At 37.0% G+C, this 22932-nt stretch overlaps 1 protein-coding gene across 1 annotated transcript in view; it reads left to right on the forward strand.

The window, feature by feature from the left end:
* The first annotated feature begins 2470 nt into the window (after nucleotides 1-2470).
* The window catches only part of LOC149537416 (acyl-coenzyme A oxidase 4, peroxisomal-like), a 52810-nt gene continuing 32348 nt past the window's right edge, over nucleotides 2471-22932 (forward strand). Inside the window, exon 1 of the mRNA XM_089802909.1 lies at nucleotides 2471-2765. Within this exon, the coding sequence (XP_089659035.1) occupies nucleotides 2669-2765 (97 nt within the window). The 5' untranslated portion in view covers nucleotides 2471-2668. The remainder of the gene's footprint in view (nucleotides 2766-22932) is intronic.

The raw sequence follows: 22932 nt of genomic DNA on the forward strand, positions 1-22932 counted from the left end.
TGATTGAAAACTTCGATTCATTTCGTGATTGTTAGGAGACAAAATAATTCTTGCATTGTTGTTAAAACAAATTATTCGACCCCTTTGTTTAACTAAGTATTTAGTAAATTCAATTAGAAAAGAGAAGTATAAACCTCCTTGTTATAAAAATGAATAGCATTAAAAAAAAAAAAACACTTAGACAAATATAGGCTTGAGAAAAAAATTATACTTCCTTGTCTTAAAATTTCAACACTTAGGAAAAAAAAATTTACCTCCTAAGAGTAAAAAACTCTCTAGAGTTTGTATGGGGAAAAATAATTATTCCCCCTTCTCATAACATAGAATGTTCTCTGTTGATTCTTTATTTTAAATTTAAATAAAATAAAATAAAATAAAGAAGATAAATATATAAAAATATTCTAAATATCCTACAAACTCTATGTACTTAACTTTATTCATTAATTATTTTGTTCTATCATATTCTTACCAACAAAACTTTAAAACATAAATTTCTTCCTACTCTTTCCTTACTATACGTTGACAAAAGCCTTAATAATAAAAAAAAATAAAAAAAATAAAAAAATAAAAAAACTCTCACGCAGTCCCATGACAGTTTGACATGTCATATGGGAAATGGAATAAAGGGAGGCAAATTTAAAAGTGCAGATTTGAAAAGACAAGTTTGTGTAAAGTTTTCAAACTTCTTTTTTTCTTACCTGTTTGGCCTTCCTCTAGCCACATACATCCTCCTTGTAGATTTTTTTTTTGGGCTGCGCTTTTTTTATTGCTTGGGAAACATGGGTTGTTAGGATGTCAAGACGTTGTTAGGAGAACCCGTATCTATCTTCAATGTACCTATACCTTAGCTTGTAAAACAAAACATATTAATCTTAGTGGAATTAACTTTAAAAAAAAAAAAATTGCGTGTGTTTTTGCCCTTGTATTTTGGGCATGACATATTAGTCCATGTGAATGGGTTCCCTCTTAGATCAACATCAATTAAATCCATTTTTCCCATAAAATCATAAAGGTACTGCAAGCTTTCAAGGCAATCCTTATTTCCACCCACCTTTTCTAAATGATAGAGGGGGGTATTAAAATCTCCCATACACATTAACTGTTTATCCTTCATAGTTTCTAAAATCCTTTCCAGCTTTCCATAAGTTTCTTTCCTCCCTTACTTGTTATTAGAAGCATAGATATTGATAAGCCCCCATCTTTGATTACTAGTTTGGAACTCCGTTATTACAATTTTTTTATCTCTTCATACCTCAACCCCCATCATAGAACACGAGTTCCACATGGTGGCAATACCCCGTGAGGCTCCATCAGCATCCATATGCATGAAGGCAGCCCCAGACCAAACATGACTTATTGTATTTGCCGTAGGCAATATACTATTGCAATCAGTTCTATTTAAGTAGTGATTAATCTCTCCTATTCCAACCAATCACATCTAAATATTTTTATTTTAGATTTCAATTTACAATTTTTCTAAGGTATATATACAAGAATTTTAATTTCTAAAATCTATAAAATTATTTTATTTCAATATGATTGGCTTATACATTTGGGTCTTATAGGAGTGAATTTGTAGGAAGCATACCCATATCGTGAGACGATATTTTCGAAATGATAGATATATCAAAATATTAAACAAATCAAATATATTTTTAAAGATTTTGAATTCAAATGTAGAAACACTAACTATATATTTATATTACGAATGATAAGAACAAATTAATAACTAAGATAAATCATTATATTTATATTATCAATTATAAATTAATGAATATTTTTATATTAAAAAAATTTCATTTTTAAAATATTAAATATGAAATTATTTTTAATAATAGAATGATAATTTTTATAAATTAGAAATTGAATATTAGTATTTTTTGTATTTAAGATTTTATGAAAAATATTAAAATTAAAATTCAATTTCATTAAATATTATCATTATTAGAATAAATAAATTGATTCTTTTATAATTATTAATTGTTAAGTTTAATATACTATTCTAACTAGTTAAATTACTAAACTATTTTAAGTTTAATATACTATTCTATTTTATTACACTATTTTAAGTTTATTATACTATTCAATTTTATTAAACTATTATAGTTTACGGCAAATACAACCCACTATGTGACACTTGTTAATCTATCAAAATTAGCACTAGACTTCTTTGTTTCTTGAATTAACGCCAGTCCACCATTTTTTTTTAACAAAAGCTAGTAATAAATATTTCTTACAATCTCAATTTATATCTCACCTTTCCAATAAATTAAAAGTAAATAAACCTCCGCATGACGTTTGGATAATGATTTCCTGTTCAAACCGAGTGGGCTGCTGACGTCAAGCGTGGATTGTCTTCCAATAGAGTGCAATCAGTGCGCGAAAACAGTTTCAGTTCAGGGGGATTCCCATAAAAAGATTACTTATTGACCGAGGGACATACATAAGCATCTTTTGTTTAGTCAGATTTATCCAAACATTTTGCCACTTCATCTGCCCCTTCCCTAGAGGTCCCTGTTTATACTGCACATGCCACGCCTTCAATTAGTAATCTCTACGCATATTGAAGCTCGCAATTCTTTGTGTTTTTCTCTGTTAAATTGATTTGAGGATACACTCAATTTATTTACAATCTTCCAGCCCAATCTATCATTGCAAAATCATAAACATGTGGAAGGATCATATATCTCAGTTGGGTTTGCCAGCAATGGATATATCAGTTGCATTTCCTCAGGCTACTCCAGCCTCCAAATTCCCTGCTTGTGGTGAGTTCAATCACCGTCAGGCAACTTTTTTTTGTTCACTAGGAATAACCCCAAATAATATTATTAGCTTCTGTCATATGTTTGATGAAATGGATTCAGTTTTCCTGTTTTATTTGTTTTTGTTTTAGGTCTGGACGATAACACGCTGAACCGTGTCTCAATCGATATACATGTCATACCTAAATGGTTTCATAACAACTAAATATAGTTTTCTTTTCTCTTTCAGAAAAGTTATAATAATATTATTATTTTTATTAATATCTTTTGTTCAGGATCTTAAGTTTTTATAATAAAAAAAATCTGAGTGATTTGATTATTATCTTGTCTACCTGTGCAATGTTTAATTTGATTTAGAATACTAAAACGCAAATATTCTTTTCCTTTATAATAAGCTCTATAATAGTAATTCCTTTTGTCATTTGATTTTGATTTCACGCCCTAATTACTCCACATAATTAAATGTTAGTACAAATTGATTCACGAAAATGGTTTTTAGAGTGTATTCTGATTTTCCTCTGGAGAAATTTACGGGGTACTGCCACATACAACGGTGTAGGGAAAACCGACCGATTTAGTTTTCTAAAGAATTATAACCCAGGGTGGATTTCTTTTCAGCTTAGGAGTCGGATGTTGGAGTTATCTATTGCAATTATGTTGAATATGCTGCCCCTATGAAGTTCGGCAGACCTAAATTAGAAATGAACCTTGAACAAGGTGCCTGATAAGCTTTGACCACATATTTTGTGAATATGATCACACTTGAATATACCTCATAGTCATAACAGCACATTCATGAATTTGAATTTTTTTATGACTGAATTTGTTTTATTAGGTTATTTGAAATGTTTAATGATAAGTCCCTGGAATCTCTAGTAGACGATTACAGAAGTGTGCATGAGATGGGAAGATGCTCCATTCTGGAAAAAAATCTGATACAGGGTAGACATATTTTCAGCTTAGATGAGGTCTAAGGAGTATTTTTCCCACCAAACTTCTCTCTCCTATCCCCTTCCAGTTGGAGAAACTTAAACTGGAACGGAACCCTGGTGTGCTTAATGAAACTCTACCAAATTCCTCAGCCTGCTTATTTTGAGGGAGTGAGCCTTCCTTTGATTAGTCTTTACTTATTTCATCATAATGCAGTAATTCTCGTTAACTAACAAGCCAGACAATTAGTTTTACTGCCCTTGTAACGTTATATCCAGTAAAAGCTATCTGCATCAGATGTCTACAGCATGGAGACCACTACCAGCAAAGGGCATCATGCTGACGTTGCCTAATGTCTCTAGCACAGTGACTGCTTAATGTGGGCTTACCTGCTGGGTTTTGAGCCTTGGTATTATTGTCTTGAGTGACCCATTTTCACCAATAGAGCATAGTCCGAGTCCCAATCGTAGTACTAAACCACATTAAACAGTCCAATGGCCTTATATTAATTTTGTTGTTATATTATAATGATATAATAAATAGTTGACATACCATTAATGGAATCTGCATTACAGGTGACTTTTAGGTCTAACTCCATTTTTTTATTTTATAGCAGATGATAAGATAGAGTAAAACTCATTCTGATTGTGATATTGATGTAAGTTGTTAATCCTGCCAGCAAATTTGTTGCTTCATCTGTTGTCCTTACATAAGTAGTAGCCTAGGCATTCCATATTAGATTGATTTTTTTTAGCAACAAAAAATTTACAAGAACATTTCTTACTTTTTTGCTTTGTATAATCAGTGTGTTGAGACATGATGAGAACTTGTAAACCCGGATCTTAGTCAGGCTCAGCAAGTCTTGCAGACTCGGCCAAATATGTGAAGAAAAACAGGGAATCAGTTTGAAATTAAAATAAATAAATTTATAAACCTCTGTTACACCAAATATATGGGACAAGTCAGCAGGGAACGGGGTATGCATTTATAAGGTGGTTGGGGACAAGTGCCTCTTTTCAGGGGATGGCAGGAGATGGCAATTAGAAATCAGGGAATTTAAATATATAAAAAACTTCAAATTTTCATATGAGAGGGTGTTTACATTGTACATTATATATCCATATAAGAAAACATTAGAGCTGATTTGAGAATTCATTGAGTCAAACATACAGATTAAGAGTAGACTTGCATAGTAATAATAGAAACTTAAGAAATTGGATTTAAATATCTAAAATTCACAATAGTCTCTAGAGGTATTTTGGTATAGTAACATAACTTTAAGTTTATACTATGTGCAAGATTAGACTTTATGTATGTCCATTATGTATCTAATATTATTTGATGCCTGTCAAAGCATTAAAAATTAAGAAAGTGATCTCCTGTCACAATTTACATCAATCGTCATGCAAGTTTTTCATTGTAATCTATTAGCTTCATCATAACTACAAAACAGCTAGAAAATGTTTGAGTACGCCTCTATGCTCATTTTTTAGCATCAGTACAAATGGTTTTACTTGAGATTTTGTTTTTGTTAAAACTCAAGTATCCCTGCAACTCAGTGTAGTACCCACCCTGCTGTACCTAGGTCTTACATATTGCCAAGTTGGTATTCAGGAAGGGACAAGCTGAGGTGAGACTAATCCTCTAAGGATGTGCACAATAGCCTGAAAGGCACGTGCATCAGATAAGCCCAGGCCTCAAACTCAAACCAGAGACCAATGGGGAGCAAACCCATGGGCCAAGTCAACCCCGCTACCCATGCAGGCTTTTTTTTCCTTGTGATTTTATTCTCTGCAAATCCTGCTTTTTTCCTTGTCATTATTTTGCAACATGACATTTCCCATGATTGTTTTTGTAACCTCATATTACAGCACGAGTGTTCCCATGATATCTTCATTTTGCAACACTATTGTTCCCATTACTTGTCTTTCTTAGAAGCCACATGCTCTAGAATGTTTGATGGCATTCTGGGAAATATGTTCTATGCTGATCTTTTCAAGCAAATAAAACTATTAGAGAAAACTTTAACTGTCCCTTCTTTTATTGGGACAATTTTTTCACTTCCTGAACATCCTTGGGATAGTTGGGGAATGCCATGACATCTCTGGCCATCCTAGGAATTTCCTGAAATTATGCAGCTTTTCCAGGACGATTTTGGGATGGCACTAAGCAAATTTTAGAGTTAGGAGATGGTGGAGAGAATGTTTTTAAGGCATCCCTACATCCCTGGTTTATCCCATTTATGGGTGTACCTTCAAATGGGTAGGGGATGCATCCTTGTATCATTGTTACTAGTTAAAAACATTTTTCTATATATATTCAATTGCTGAGTTTCGGCCAAGTCTACCACTGCCCGAGTTTGAGTGTAATGTCCTGTAGTTGGGGTATACCTGATTTTGCTGAGAGTGACAATTCCACAACATAATTCTTTATACAAGTAATATTCTATAATTAAATCACATGGTATCTATATAACTTCGTAAAGTAAATAAGGAATTGCTATCACATACCTTAATTCATATTCACCTGCTGACGGGGAGACTTGGAGACTTTGGAGACTGGTTGTGCTATTGGTATGAATAATTTTAAAATAGGACACAGGGTACTTGGGGATGCCAATTTTCCTAAATATAACTTAATATTTTCCAAAAAAATAATAACAAGAATATTGAGAATAAGAATAATGAAAAAGTTCAAGTTTGACCTGTGAAGATTAACTAAGAATTTATAGGGTACATTCCTTTAAGCACCCTACAAATTTTGTATCCTATAACAATGCAGTGTGAATGCCTTCACACTTTGCATACATGTTTGTCAGTGCAATTGCATGCAATTGTGCAGGCAGATATATATGCAAAATGTGGAAGCAGTCATACGACATGTGAAAGTATTCTTTAGGGTTTGATGTTTTGAACACTGTCAAAATGGTTATACTCCTGCAGGTTCTCCTACAGATGCAGCAGTGATTAGGGTAGATGAAAATAATGGCAAGGCAAAAAATGCAATAATGATTGGAATTGCATATCTGAAACTTGTAAAGGTGATGAGTTGCACTACTGCTAAAGAATTTCAGGACAAACTTAATGGGGCATATATTAAGGTGACTCTCAGGTGAAACTGGTGAAAATGCAAAATTTCAAAACCAGATTTGAACTATGAGGATGGCTAAAGAGGAAGACTTTGCTAGCTTTATGCTTGAGGTAGAGGAAGCAGTGGATGGCATCAGAGATATTGCTGGAGAAATAAAACATGTAATTATGTAAAAGATTCTCTGCTCTCTACTAGAAAGCTATAGCTTGAAGATTTCTGCAATTGAAGAAAGTAATGCCTTGTATAAATATGCAATGTCCCCTCTATAATATTGTAAGACATTATGACCATTACTTTGATTTCTTCATTTATACTATCTGAACTTTCCAATTGAACTATGTGGTAGAGATATTGCCCAACATCATCTTCTTCTGACCCAATCTATAATATATATAGAAAATGATCTCTCTCTCTCTATATATATATATATATATATATATATGTATGTATGTATGTATATGTATATGTATATATGTGCCTATCCATTGACATATGTTAACACTTAATACTACAGCAATCCATTTCCTTTCTCAGTGTAATTTACATTCTCTATTCATTTCTTTTAAAATATTCTTTGTTATGAATCTACCTTAAATATCTCCCCTATAAGCAATTCATGCAAAGTCCTTAATTGTGTAGGATTATTTATATTTCCATTATATAATTAGAAGAATGCTGGCATATATAAGGTCTTCTTGTCATTTTTGTCTGCCCCCAACATGTATATATCTATTGTATATAAGTGTACAATCACCAAATGCAAATAGATAATATATATCTCTAACCATATCAGTATTTTCCATATTGAAAATAAGATCTCTATTGACTGCAGTATAGTGTATTTGCTGACCTGGTCAACTTATATGCTTGTTCCTTGTTGTATTACAAACTGTTCTTTTTATGAACACTGATTGTTTGGATTCGCTGATTGCTCAATTAGATGGGTAAATATTTTCCAATCTAATTATGTTATCTATGCATGTGTCTGTGTGCCTGGATGAATACTCTGTAATCTTCTTATATGCCAATTGTGAAATAGAATTCTGATTATGTTCCTCTTGTAACGCTGACTGGATAAATGTATGTTTGTCTTTATTCCATGTCTTTTTCTCCCATGTAGGCTTTCATAGTAACAACCATATGTTATTCATTTATATATATCTTTGTTTCCAATAACTTGGAAATGCCATATTGTTTCTTATATTAACTTTATTGCTTCTCTCTTCTCTGCAGTCGCTAACTTTTCCTGGTAGACGGCTCGGATATGCAAGTGCTTGCGTTTGGTTTGATGCTGATGTGTGTACTTAACTATGGGATGCCTGATAGGACCAACTCCAATAAGGAATATTAATAAGAAATCTTAAATATCACTGCACTGTGATTCTTATCTTCTGTGATGTCTTTGTGAAGTTCTTTGGCCCGTCTTGTATTTATGTCTTAATTTTGAATCTGAGGCTGCTGTAGTGTGTTCTTTAGTGTCTCCTACTCCTGTGATGGGAAATCCTATCCTTTTTATTGGTTGGGCAATAGTGTGAATGCTGGTGAATTGCCCAGCCTTCCTTATTAATTCTGACCGAGTCCCTTCTTATTCAGTTTCTTGACTTGTCTCCTTGTGTTTTCCATTTGTGATTCCCAACTGCTACGATTATATCCTTTCTTCTTGTTTGCACAGAATAGTATTTTATTTATATGCAGCTGTGAATGAACATTGACTTGCTGCTATTGATTCGTGCTTACCTCTGTTCCTGTGTATTCCTTTTGATAAATTTTCCTCTATATTCCCCCACACCCCCTGTGTGTTGGTTTGTCTTCTTTTGTACATGGTCTGAAGAGTCGATGCCTCCCCCAAAACGTCTCTTCTCATTACGATATTCATACTCTTTCATTTTATTCAGTCGGCTAGGTTTCTTTTAATTATTTTGCTAGTTTAGTTAATATATTGATTAATATTATATTCAGTTCTCTTACACATAATGAATTGTATATTTGTCTCCTTTATACTTACAATTACTCATTATAATCCAGTCATAGTTTTGATAGGATTGATTACTTATTTCAAATTTATGTACTATAATTGTACTATCACTGTATTACATATATTTTTATTAATATATTAAATTGTATTATTTATAGATCTATTTATATGCAATATATTATTACATAATTGTTGAAAATATTATTCTTATGCTATCACTATATTGATTGATATAATATCATATTATATCAACTTTATTTATTATTACTTTTATTTAATATTATTTATTAGATTTAAATAAAAAATGGGGGACATGACAAAATATTCACTAGATCAGCTTTATGGTGCTCTAATTGCATACGAAATTAGAGAATTGGACAAGCATGCTCCTTAGGTGGAGGCTTCATTTGATGTTGGTAAGAAGGCAGAGGATGATACCGTTCAACTTGATGGATTTGAACTTTGAAGAAGGAAAATTTTGTAAAGAGGTTGAAGAAAGGCACCTTACCTTTCAAATGTTTTATTGGGGTAGAATTGGTCATCATGCTTCTACATTTCATTTTAGGGAATCATAATATAGCTAAAGGAGAACAATAGAAAAGAAGCCTTTATTCCAAGGATAATAGTTGTTCCTTAGAAGTTGAAACTCAAAATGATTTAAATGATAAAAGACTCTTAATGGCAATAGGAATTGATGATATAAAAGGATGATGTCAAGAACTGTGAGATGCTCTGTAACTTGCAAGATGACAAAGTTAATGAACAATCAATGATACAGTATGGAATGCCTTCCATTCAAAAGAAGGATATGCATGGGTGATTGATAATGGATGTTTTCATTAAATGATCGGTAATAAAGGAAAGTTTATCAAGCTCATGAAGTGAAATGAAGGATCTGTCAAATTTGGTGATGAAGAGCTGCCCCAATTTGTGTAAAGTGCACAATAACAATTGATGGGAAGAGTATGGCAAATCATGTCCTTTATGTTAGAAGATTGAACCATAATTTTCTTAGTGCAGCCAAATGTTTAGCGAAGGATATAATCTCACATTTCATGACAAAGGTTGTGAAATCAAGAAAGGAAGCTCAAGAAAACTTGTAGTAGAAGGAAATGTTAATGATGGTAATGTTTATCAACTTAAGGAGGCTAGAGAAGGTAGCTTTCAATTGGCACAAACCAGTGATTGTGGTTGTGGCAGAAGAGGATGGGTGACATCAACTTTTAATCTTTGTCTCCTATCAAATAAAGAGCCTAAGAGCTTTGTTGATGCTAATAGAGATGAAGCTTGGTTGCTAGCAATGGAAGAAGAGTTGAACTAGATTGAAAAGATTCAGACATGGGCATTAGCTCCTAGAATAATAGACAAGAACTTCATTTGAACTAAATGGGTGTTTTGTAACAAGCTAAATGAAGGGAAGTTGACAAGGAACAAGGTAATGTTGGTCTACAAGGGTTATTCACAAATTGAAGGAGTTGACGTTGAGGAGACATTTGCTCTTGTGGCTAAAATGGAGGCAATCAAGATGTTTCTTGTATTTTCAGTGCACAAGAACTTCAAAGTATATCAGATGGATATTAAATCAGTCTTCTTGAATTGTGATTTAGAAGAGATCTACATAGGGCAACATGATGGATTTCAATTGTCAGAAGATCGATACATAGTTTGTAGACTAAAAAAGGCATTGTACAGTCTCAAACAATCCTCCAAAGCTTGGTGTGCAAGGTTGGACAAGTACTTACTCCAGTAAGGTTTCAAGAAAAGGTAGTGTAGATAGCAATCTATATAAGGATGAGGAAGAAAAGGACTATAACAGTTATGTATACATTGATGACACCATTGTTGGTGGAGATAATGTTGCAAATAAGAGTTTTGTGAAAGAGATCCAAAAGGAATCTGAGATGACTATGATTGGTGAGTAGTCTTTGTTCCTTGGATTTCAAGTTGCTTTACTAGGTGATGGTATCTTTATTTCTTAGGCTAAGTATGTTAAGGAAATATTTAAAAGGTTTGGTACAAGGGATTCACAAGGTGTAAGTATTCCTATGGCTACTCTTAGTTTGAACAAAGATGACAAGTCTCATCCTCTTGATCAGACTCTTTATAGGGACGTGATTGGACGATTGCTATATTTGACCACATCTAGTCTTGGTAAAAATTCATGCAATATGTTTGGTTGCACGATTTCATGTCAATCCAAAGCAATCTCAAAAAAAAGTTGGCAAAAGAATATTTAGATATGTGAAGGGACTTCGGATTATGGTTTGTGGCATAGAAAAGATGTTGATTTCTTATTGAAGGCCTATACTAATGCTGATTGGTTTGGTTGTGTAGATGACAAGAGAAGTACCGATACTAGTGCATTTTTCTTGGGAGACAAGTTGGTCTCTTGCTTCAGTAAGAAACAGGACTCATGTCTTTATCCACAACAAAAGCTGAATATATTGATGTAGCTTCTTGTTGCACTCAAGTTTTGTGAATGAAATAGAACTTAAAGAACATCAAGGTAATGTATGATGAGCTCATTCAAATTATGCATGACTATACAAGTGCTATAAACATTTTAAAGAATTAGGTTAGGATATAATGGCTCCGGCCAGCGGTGAACCAGTTTTTTCTGGTGTTCACGTTGCTGCTTTGGACTACCATGGCGCCGCCACCGAACAAACACCCGCGCAAGTTTGTCCCGAAGGTTTTCCACGAGGTAATCCTGATATTGTCCTTCCTTTGCAAGAATTTGATGCTGCATGTGACTGGTTAGAACAACATACCTTGATAGGGTATGTTGTTGGTAGGACTACCCCTGAAGCTATGCTCAGAGAATGGGTCAACAAAAGATGGACTCCTCATGGAGTCCGCCTTGACGCTGTGCAAAACCTTACCAAAGGTTTTTTTTTATTTCGCTTTGCTAACCCGTCGCAAGCAGACGCAGTTTTTACCAATGGCCCTTGGTCTGTGCGTTCTTCTCTGCTTGTTTTTCAGAAATGGTCCCGAGACTTCTCTGTCTCGGATGATAAAAAGCTTAGGGTTCCTGTTTGGGTCGAATTCCCAGGTCTACCCTTGCCCTGCCGGCCTTTTATTGAGTCTATTGCCCAAGCCCTTGGCAAAGTTGTTACCAAGAAGCCAGAGAAATTTTTTAATGCTCGCCCTCAGCGGCGTGTTTGCATTGAAGTTGATCTTTCTAAAGATCTCAAGGATTATGTGGAAATCCAGATTGGCACTCAAACCTTCGCACAGAAGGTGCTTTACTTGAACCTACCTAACACCTATTATAGGTGCTAGTCTGCGGAACACAAGATTAGGGATTGCCATTTGGCTACGCCTAGGGTCAAACCCCAGCCTAAAGCGACGCCTGTCAAACAGGTCGAAGGAAAAAAAGAAGAATGGGTTACTGTTGGGCACAAAGGAAAGCCTGCCTTGAATCCTTTGGCCCCCAAGCCATCCTATGCGACAGTTACCGCGATTCCTCCTGCTTCCATCGAAGTGTCAGCGCCTGCTAGCGTGGAGACGCCAGCGGCTTCTGTTGCACTTGTTTCAGTTTTGTAGGTTTCAAACCCTGCTGGTTCGCAAGGGATTAAGGCGGCCGCTAGGGCCTCGTCCTTGGCTGGGGCTCGTTCTCCTCTTGCAGTCTCTTTCATAGTACCACCAGCAACAAGGCGTTCTCGCAATCCTCCTGGACGTGCGGAGATATCAGGAGTTAAACGGCAAGCTGTAAGTCCAGAGGATTTCCTATCTGACTTCCACCCGGTTTCTACCTTTTTGCAGAATAGTTACTCCTCTCTAGAGGACGAGGATGATATGGAAGAGTTCTCATGAACTTCCTCTCTTGGAATGTTCGAGGTCTTACAGACCTCCCCAGAAAGTTCTATGTCCGGGATACCCATCATAGACTTGGGAATTTAGATTTTCTTTGCCTGCAAGAAGTTAAGATTTCTGGTTTCATGCTTTCTGCTGCATGCCGTGTCATTTGGCAGGATAGCATCATGTTTTCTTCTTAGCATGACGCTGGTCGAGGTGGTGTAGTTACTCTCCTGTCACCTCGCCTTCATTCTGCTATTATTTCGCACGGTTCTGACCCCACACACCGTATTATTTGGCTTTTGCTTTCCATTAACAATCATTCTTTTGGAGTCATTAATGTTTATGCCTCCAATGATGCTGTGGAAAGGGCACAAATGTGGGTTTGGCTTGCTGACAACCTACCGCCAGCTACTTGGGTCTTGTGTGGGGACTTCAATATGGTTGAAGTGGCCTCTGACAAAGATGGCATTCTGCCTTTCCGTTGGACAGCTGGGGAAAGAGAAGCTTGGTTTTACATGCGTCATAAATTGGGCCTTTTTGATCCCACTACTAGCCGCCGTCATAATAGTGGGGCTTGGCACACTTGGTCCAATTTTCGAGCCGGCCCTGACCGCATATTGAAACATCTTGATTGTGCTATGATCTCGGCGCAATCTTTTTTTTCCTTTTCTGAAGATCGTGATCTACCTGTCATTCCCCTGACAGATGTGACGTTGTCAGACCACTATCCCATTTATTTTGGCATTTTTTGGCAAACAGCTGTCCCCAATGTGGCCAAGTCTCAATTCTTCCTCAACACGTTTGTGCTGTTGCATGCTTCCACCATTCCCACATACAACGTGTTTGGAATTTGGAACCACGTCCACATTCCCATCGAGGTTGGATTCAATGGTGGAATGACGCCATTACTAGAACGGCTCGTTTTTTGGGCATCTACAGGCGTCAGCTGGCAATTTTCAGAAAACGGTCTTATGAAGCCAACACCCTTGCCCTCAAAAAAGCCTCTGAAGCGCTCACCTTCAACCCCTTTGATGTGGATCTTCAAATTCAGCTTGCCAAGCTTTGCCATGAAAAGCAAATTGCTGATAACTATGCTGCCCGAGGAGCTCAAATCAAAGCCCGTCTCCATTGGTTGGAGGTTGGCGACAAAGCCTCGAAGGAGTTCTTCCAGGCTCTCCAAGCCCGTCATACCAATGTTGGGATTAAAAAGATAAAACAGGGAACTGATGTTCTTTCCAGTCTGCCTGACATCCTGCAAGCTTTTGTTCTTCACTATGAGAACGTTTTTGCTTCGCAGGGTCATTCGGTTGCTCAGGAGGAGGCTCTCAGAAAGTGTATTACTGTTACTCCAAACCGCCTCGCGGCTGAGCAACGCGCTTTCTGTGAGAAACTTCTTTCCCTCCGAGACCTTAAAGAGGCAGTTTACTCCATGGCGGATGACAAATCCCCTGGGTGTGATGGATTTCCCTGTGAATTTTACAAACATCTTTGGGAGCAAATTGGTCCTGATCTGCACAAAGTCTATCTTGAAGCATACCATTCTAAAAGCTTAGGAGCGATCATAAATAAAGGCAATATTAAATTCATACCTAAAGCTGGTGATCCTGAGGACATCTGCAACTGGAGGCCCATCACCTTCTTGAATGTGTCTTATAAGATCATTGCTAAGGCGCTCTCTCTCAAAATCCGCCATATGCTTCCTCTAATTGTGCGACCTGAACAAACTGGCTTCATCAAATCCAGGTATATTCTTGACAACATCATTGCTGTCTGGGAAGGTATGGAATGGGCCCGTAAGTCCAAGCAGCAGGCTATCTTTTTAAAGATAGATTTTGCTAAAGCCTATGATCGCATTGAATGGCCTTTCATTTTGGCTATGCTTCAGGCTCTGGGTTTTGGTCCCAATTTCTTTCAGTCCGTGGAGATGCTCTTTGGTGACGCTAATGCTTGCATCACCATCAATAATTCACAATCTGAAGCTTTTGGACTTTTTCGTTCCATCAGACAAGGTTGTCCGCTAGCTCCAGCGCTTTATGTCCTTGTCGCTGAAGGTTTTGGTTATTTACTTGCTCACTCTGTGTCTTCAGGACTGGTCCGTGGCATTTCCTTGCCTGATTCTTCCTCCCAGTTAGTCAATGGTCATTTTGCTGATGATTCTTTTCTTACTCTTATTGAAGATGAAGAAAACATCAAAAATGCTTTAAATTGTCTGGACACTTTTTGTCAAGCCTCTGGCTCTGCCATTCAATGGCATAAAACGCTTTGCTACCGACAATCTTTTTTGCCAGCTCCACCTTGGCTCAGCCAATTCCAATGGAAATGGGTTACTCATGGAGAAATCTTCCGCTTTCTTGGCATTCCCTTTGCTTTCCAGGCTTCCCCTGTGGAACTTTGGAATGTTGTGCTTACAAAGATTAGCAAAAAGCTTGATTATTGGATCACTAAGCCGCTTTCTCTTGCTGGTAAATTCCAGATTTGTTCTAAGATTTTGGCTGCGACCCATGTGTATTATTCTTCTTGTTGGGCTCCTTCCAAAACTTCCTATCTCAAATTAGAACGTTTGCTCAGAGATTTTCTTTGGGCCTCTGGTTCTGACCATTATGGTTTTCACAGATTTGCTTGGAATTTCAGTTGTCTCCCAAAGGAATCTGGGGGTCTTGGCCTGCTTTCCACTTGGAAGCAGGGCCTTGCCCTCTGTGCTAAATGGATTATTAGAGCTATTTCTGGAGATGAAGCCTGGAAAATTCTTGTCAGGCATTGCATCTCTTCAGGCTTCCCTGCTAACAGACCGACATGGAAGGGGATTGGTTTTCAGACCCTTCTCACTATGCGTGAACCAGTGGTCATATAGGGCTCTTTTGTTATAAAGAGCATCTGGAAAGCCTGGGAAGCTGTTAAACCTTGGCTTCGTTGGGCTGGTGATGAGTTTCGCAATGGGCTGTCCTTAAATCAACAAAACATTTGGTGGTCTCCCCTGTTTGCCTTCCAGGGTACTCCTCTTGCCAAGACTCAAGGTGCCAGTGCTCCGCGTTTCTTTAAACGTGGCATCCGCACTACCAAGGACATTTTTTCAAGAGTCACCATGAATTTCAGGTCATGGGAGGATATACAAGTTCAATACCGCTTTGTTCGTGCCGATCGCCAAACTTATGACCTTCGGTTGTCATCCATCCCTGTGCACTTACTTCATAAAGTGGGGATTCAGTCTGTTCATCCTTGGTGGTATGATTGGAAGTGGTTTCCTGCCACTCCATTTACCAATTACAAGCCCAATATGGGATACAGATGGCTTTCGCCCCACCTTCCGATGGTGGACACGCTTAATCAATGGTGGCATTTGCATTCTTCGCTTTCTCAATGGAGAAAACGGTTCGACACCATTTGGAGTGCCATTACAGAACCTAAGATTGCTCACTTTGCTTGGTGTCTTGCCTTCCAAGGTCTTCCCCTAGGGCCTCGGCTCAAACACATTGGGGTTCCTGATCCCAGATGCCCCTTCTGTGGCCAACCTGAGTCCTTTTTGCATATTTTTTGGTTTTGCAAGCGTGCTCAGAATTATTGGCACTGGATTCATGATTTTTTCAAGCCTTTCAGGCCCGAACCTTTTTCATGGCACATGATCTTGTTGGGTGATTCCCCCAGATTTCCTCGGAAGTTCTCCCAGATTTGGCATACTTTCAGGATGGAAATTTTGTTTTCTCTATGGAAAGATAGGAATGCAGTTTTATTCACTCACAGTTTTTTGGATGTTAACATTGCAATGTACACTAAGGCATGCATTTGTAACAATGTCATTATGCAGATACAGGTGCAAGCTAATAAAGTTGCTCTGGAGGTTGCCCACTTACAGGACTTGTTAAATCATTGGGGCAATGCTCCTTGCACCATTGCCAGAGTGCCTCTGGATGCCTCGGCCGATGCCTCCTCGTCTCGCGGTCGCCGTTCTCGATGCTAGTCCTCTGGCCGCCATTCACACACGCCGCGCTCCCAGGGTCCCCGCCACCGCTCTCCCAGCGGTGGTCATGGCGGTTGGAGGCGCCGCTCCGCTTCCCCACCGCGTGGTGGTTCTGGCTGGTCCCCGGCTCCCCCCCCTAGGCGGGCTTCTAGCCGGTCTCCGGCTCCTCCCCCTGGACGGGCGCGCTTTGGCAAGTTTCCTCGGCTGGCCTTGGCAATTTCTCCTCCGCGGCCAGACAAGAAGGATGCGGAGACTGCGACTACCCCAGATCCTGCAGATGCTGCTGACGGCTGGACTGTTCCCAGTCCGCCTCACAATCCCACTGATGCGTGGGATTTCCTGATAAAGATGATCCTCCTCCCTCTGCTGGCATTGCCTTGGCAGCTTGAGGTTGTTTAAAATGTTTTTTTTTTTTTGATGAATAGTTTATAGTTTCTGGCTGCGGCCATGTTGTTTATTCCGACTTCGGCCGTTTGAACTCATTCGTGGGGTGATCCTGTATCCCCCGACCCTTTTTTGTGAATTGTAATCTTAGCAAATTTTATTAATTGAAAATGACTATTCATCAAAAAAGAATCACAATTTCTAAGAGTTCAACCAGATACGGTCAACAAGGAGGTTCACATATCATGAATCTGTTACAGATACATTAGTAAAAATATGGTGGCCATATGTCTATATGCAATTTTCAGCAATGAAAGTAAGAACCAATAAAGAAAATCTGGTATCACTTTCAGCAAAGAACCCTCATCAATTTTATTGTATATGAGTTCATACAGCAACCCAGCATGGAGCCAAGACAAATGAAATGTCACAGTTATTACAGTTTGCAGCAGAAAACCCTCACAAAAATATGGCACAGATCTGAGGTAAATACGACATCCATATGCATAGTAACTTCCAGCAAGGACAGAAGGTGGAGAAAATGTTAAGTAAAAGCAAAACAAGCAGAAACCCTCATTAGAAACCACAGATTTGAGGTGGTATTATAAATATTCTTCCAGTTTAAAACCCGTATGGAGAAAAATGAAGGATAGCAGCTCTCTTATTGCATCATAAACCCTTATGGCGTCTTCAAATGAAAAGGAAAATTACCATAGTAAGCTCATGGAAGGTAAAACCCAACTGTCAAAGTAAAAGAAAGAGAGTCACTTACAGCAACAAATCGCTTATTTCCAGCATGCTCGGGTGCAACTTCAAACACCAGTCGAAAGCTCATAAAAACCCTCTATTTGTTCAAATCCGAACCTCAGAAATATTTCATGGCAAGCAACAACAGAGACGAAGAATGTAACGTCTTCAGCAGAGTAAAAGAACTCATAAAATAACCCATGTTTTGGCATCCAAGCAACAGCAAATCCTCAGTCGGCAGACAAAAGAGCCACGCATTTTCACGCCAGCACAAGCATACGCCACAACAGAAACCAGTAAAAGGTGTCTAACAACAACGAGGTCACAAGAGAAATGGCGTCAACAGAAAAAGAAGCAGAGCTGAGATCTCCGTGGTGGCTAGGGTTTCATTTTTAACCCTGCCATGTTTTGCCTTCTATCAAACTCTCCTTATGCATTCGAAATTCAAATAAGACTATTGCCTTTCATTTTGTTTCAATTCCTTAATTGATTTGAATAGGATTTCGGATCTGTTGCATGGTGAGGAGTTCTTTTTTAACTTATTAATATAGACTTAAAACATAATGTCTATTATTATTATTGCATTGCATTAATATGCATATTGTAATATTGTTATTTTTTAGTTGATAATTTATAATCAACTAAAAGATAATAATACATTTTTGAATGCAATATTAATAATGCCAAATTAAAAGAGAAAAACTCATTCTTGACTTATTTCTAATTGCATAATATTGAAATTGTAATTATTATTTTATAATTGGTATTCTATGAATCAATTATTTAAATAATAACATTCATGCAATTAAAAATAATAGTAAGTCAAGAATCAAAAATGAGTTAAAAGAGGATTGCATTATAATATCAGTTTCAACTAAGAGTATCAAGCAGTTAACTGGGAGTTGATATTTTTAATGCCAAATTTGAAGGGGCAATCTCAGTTGATATTTTTAAAGGCCCAGTTCAGACTGAAGAGTTTAGAGTGCATTATGGAGTGATTTGTGGCAGTTTGGGGTTCTCTTTTAGACTTTTCTTATGCATGGATGGTAGAACCTCAGTTTGAGATATTCGGAGCATGTTTTTGGAGTTTTCAGAGGTTCTTGATAATGAGTTAACTCATTATTTCGACCCAGATTTCCTATTTTGACGCAGTTGATATTGTTGTTATATACTCTTATTTTTGAGGAATCGGTTTTCAGATTTTGGGAAAAGAAGGATGCTTATGTGATTTTGTCCTTAGTGCCTTTTTCTTCATTATTCTGAGCTATTATGTAGATGTATTGTTTTTTGGGCCTTTGATTGAAATAAAGTTTTCATTGGAACTAGTTTTGGAGTGACAGATTTCGTTGTATGTTTCAAGGTGATTGATGTTATTCAAATTGTGTTTTGCTGATAGACCTTTCTGAATTATGTCTTATATTGAATCTTCCTTATCTAATAGCTGTTTCATAGGTTTTGAGTTGTGTTTCCATTATTGATATATTCGATTGTGATTAATTTCCTTTCGTATATTTTCAAGTTCATAAACCTTCTCTTAAATTATTGATATGAATTAGCAGATCTTCAAGTAGGGGTTTTTTGTGATTATCTATCAAAAACTTTCATTGTGTCTCAGGTATAACAGTGCTTTGTGTTATCAATCTTGGTGTATCACCTTATTTTAATCTTTTAAGCTTTTCGTGTTCAAAATTGTCTTTTTACCCTTTTCCATATAAGTTTTTCACGTCTCCATTAGTACAAGTAAGGTATCAGATATATCATATAGGAACCGGCCTAAAATCCGGAGGTTCAACCAGGGCATAGGTTACCCACAACTTCTGGTTGCTCCAATGTTTCTCCAAAATTGCTGTAAGTTTTAGGACATAAAGCAAATTTTCAGGGTGCAAATTTTGGAGATAACAATTCCCATCAAGTACTAGAATGTAGACATTTTCAAAAAGACACTCTTGAAGTATACATTTGAGTATCTTTGGGAGAAGCTATTGTATTATTGCTCATTCTAACTAGATGCAAGATGGTGCATCTATCCATGGGGAGAAGTTCAAGGTATATCCTTCGTCTCCTGGACTGATGTGATATTCTCCTCAGGTGGATTAGGTGGTCTATTGGTTGTTGATAGAAGGAGAAGGTGTGATAGAGAAAATATGACAAGTTCGATGACAAAACATAAAGGGGGAGTTAATGAAGAATTCTATGAAGGCCTTGGCCCTTTGTCCTTGATGTCAAATGGGGAGAGATTGTGGAAAGCTTGTGAAACAAGAATCAAATGATGATGAATGTTGCCATCAATTAGAAAGGGGGAGATGTTGGTAGTTGTTGTCATTGATGTCAACCCTCTACTTATTGTGATCGTGTAGTTGTGAGATTGTTGATATTTATTGTTATTGTGTCATTGTTGATTGTCAGGATATTCCTCTGTTGATATGGTTATGGAGTAAAGATGAGGACATGTTATTGAAGGCATGATGTATATTGGATATAATGTTACTTTAGTATTGGTGTTGTAGAAGGAAGAATCTTGTGTAGGTTGATTGATGATTGACAGTATTCTCTTTTGGGTATGCCCACCTACTTGGTGTTGATGTCTACATGTTGAGCCTAGTGATGGGGTTGTAGTGTGTTGTGATGTTTGTTCTTCAAAGTTGGTTTGAAAAATTATTGTTCAATTGTATTTTTGATTAGAGTTGTTGCCTTGTTGATGCAAAAAGGTTGGATGTCAACCCTCCCTCATGTTGACAATGATGTGTGTTGAAGATCATAGTTTGAAATGGGAGATGATGTGAAGGTTCATGTTTGGTGACAAAGATGATTTCATAATGCAGTCATATTAATATGAGGATTAGAAGGTGGTTGTATGATGCTGAAGGCTATTGTAGTATCTCTCTTGTTGCCTCGTATGAGGGGTTGCTACTACAAAGGTGTTTTGATCATTAAAGATTGTTGAAGAGTGTTCGCAGAGAATTGGTTTCATAGCTACTTGGAAGAATAGTTCACATTTCTCCACACTTGATGGTATTGCCTTGTGGTTTGGAACATAGATTGTATGTTCTATGGATGTTGCATTTTAATCTTTTCAAGTCCCTAGTGTTGTTGTGGATATATTTGATGTTTGCAGGGTGTTGGCAGTTTGGATGTTTGTCAAGATTGGTTTGGATTATGCTCCATATTTCTTTGCATTGATGTTTGTTGTGTTGTGTCTTGGTGGAAAGGTTTACAATGTTTGTGTAGTGTCTCACTTCAAATTTTGGATAGAGAAGTGTACCATGAGTATGTATGTGGTGATGTGTTAAATAAGTATGTTTTCCCAGCCTTCTAATTATGAAGAATTCTATTTTACAATGGTTGTGGCAGCATGGATTGATAAGGAAACATGAAATATGTTCTTAGGAATGATGTTGGATGTTCAAGGAACATCTCTATGTGATTTACATAGTAGTGATTAAGTATTTTGGTGCTGCATTGAGTCTTGAGTTTGCTTTTAGGGTTATTTGTGGTTATTTGGACAATTGGATTTGTTCTCTTGCTTATGTTGTGTTCTTGATTACATTGGATGATGGGCTGAGTTATTTTTAGATCCCACCTTTCCATTTGGGGATCCACATCAAGTGGCTTAATGTTGAAGATGTGTTTTGGGCCGATTAGTTGTATGTCACACGTTACCCCATTCCCAACTCTGGAGGATGTGCACCAAGCATGAGTGATTCCAAAAATTACTTTGGATATTGGCTATGATGTTTTAGGTCCTCTTATCTCCTTGATCAAACTGCTTTCACCACAATCATGTTTTGATGGCTAACTTGTTGGGATTATTCCTTCTTCCTTGTTTTGGCAGATCTAATTGGTTTTGTGCAATAATTAGGATGGTACAAATAGAAGATTAAACTAGTTGTGAAGTGTGTGGAATGTTTGTGAGACATGTAAGATGCAAGTTTGATGAAGCAACAATTTGTGGGCGAAGTTGTGGAGTGGAATGAACAATTGCTTGAGACATCATGTTGAAATCATCTACATCCTAAGGAGAATCTTGGAAGCAATGTGTTGAAGGCTAATTCAATGTAATTCATTTCATGTATATTGTGTTAAGAGAGCGATTCTCCTCTAAAGGTCCTTTTGTATCGTGCCCTAATACTATGAGTTTTGGTTGCAAGCCCAAAAGTAAGCCTTTCGTAATACTTTTCATATATTGTGAGATACTCTCACCGTGGTTTTCCACATAAATTTGGTTTCCTCTTGTTTCTTGGTGTCTATTATTTTATCTTTCATTGTTATTGATTGAAGTTACATGTTATGAAATTAAATTAAAACACTTGAAATTTGTTAAAGTCTTATTCAATCCCACTCCCAATTTTCTAGTGTGTTCAAACAAAAATAATTTTGCCTATGGGGATGCCACCATCAATGTGTATCTATAGTGTATTGGTCTTGAAGAGAACAAATACTATGACCTTGTCTTGTGATGAACAAGAGAAACTATTTCCTAACATTATCAACGACTTTTGGATCGTGTTGTGAATGCCTGCTTGTACCCTATAACTTGACTATCTCTATATGGCGGAGTTCTCCTTGGCTAAGCAATTGTTTGTGAGCTATAGTATTGGGAGATGATGCTTATGCAAGGAGGTGGAATGACATGTTCATTTTGTTTGAGCGACAATAAATGATTTTTTTTGCACCTTAGGAAAAATGTTTCTTCGAGTTCATTCTTCTTTTGTGCCATCATGACCTTCATTTTTCTATCATGGAATCAATGATATCATATATTTCCTCCAAACATGGCTGATCTACATCAGCAAACCTGATCTACATCAACATGATCCCACCAGTCGTTATTCAGGATCAATGACTTGACCTTCGTAGCCCTCTTTGAAGTTGATTGCTTCTAAATACATTGGTTGCTAATAACCGCTAATGCCTCACACCTTTACAATGCAATTGTGTGATGCCAGTCAGGTCCCAACAACCTAAGATCATGTAAATAATATGGTAATAATACATTACAATATATTATATACCTATTAAACACGTCTAAAATAAAATTTAAAAAATAAATTAAATAATTGAATTAAATTTACCTTCAACAATTTTTAATTCGAGGAAGTCTTGGAAATGTCTTGTTTTATATGGTGGTTTGTCACAAACATTTGGATCTCCTCTCCCTCTTGGTATATTACACTCTCTCTCTCTCTCTCTCTCTCTCTCTCTATTTGAGTGCCAACTGCATAACTAAGTTTATAGTGTATGGTGCATGGTGTTCATATCTTTCCTCAATCAAAGCACTTATAGCCCAA

This window comes from Cupressus sempervirens, chromosome 9 (genome assembly GCF_028749045.1).
Source record: "Cupressus sempervirens isolate cs-2001-9-10 chromosome 9, ASM2874904v1, whole genome shotgun sequence".
In the NCBI taxonomy this organism is placed as follows: domain Eukaryota; kingdom Viridiplantae; phylum Streptophyta; class Pinopsida; order Cupressales; family Cupressaceae; genus Cupressus; species Cupressus sempervirens.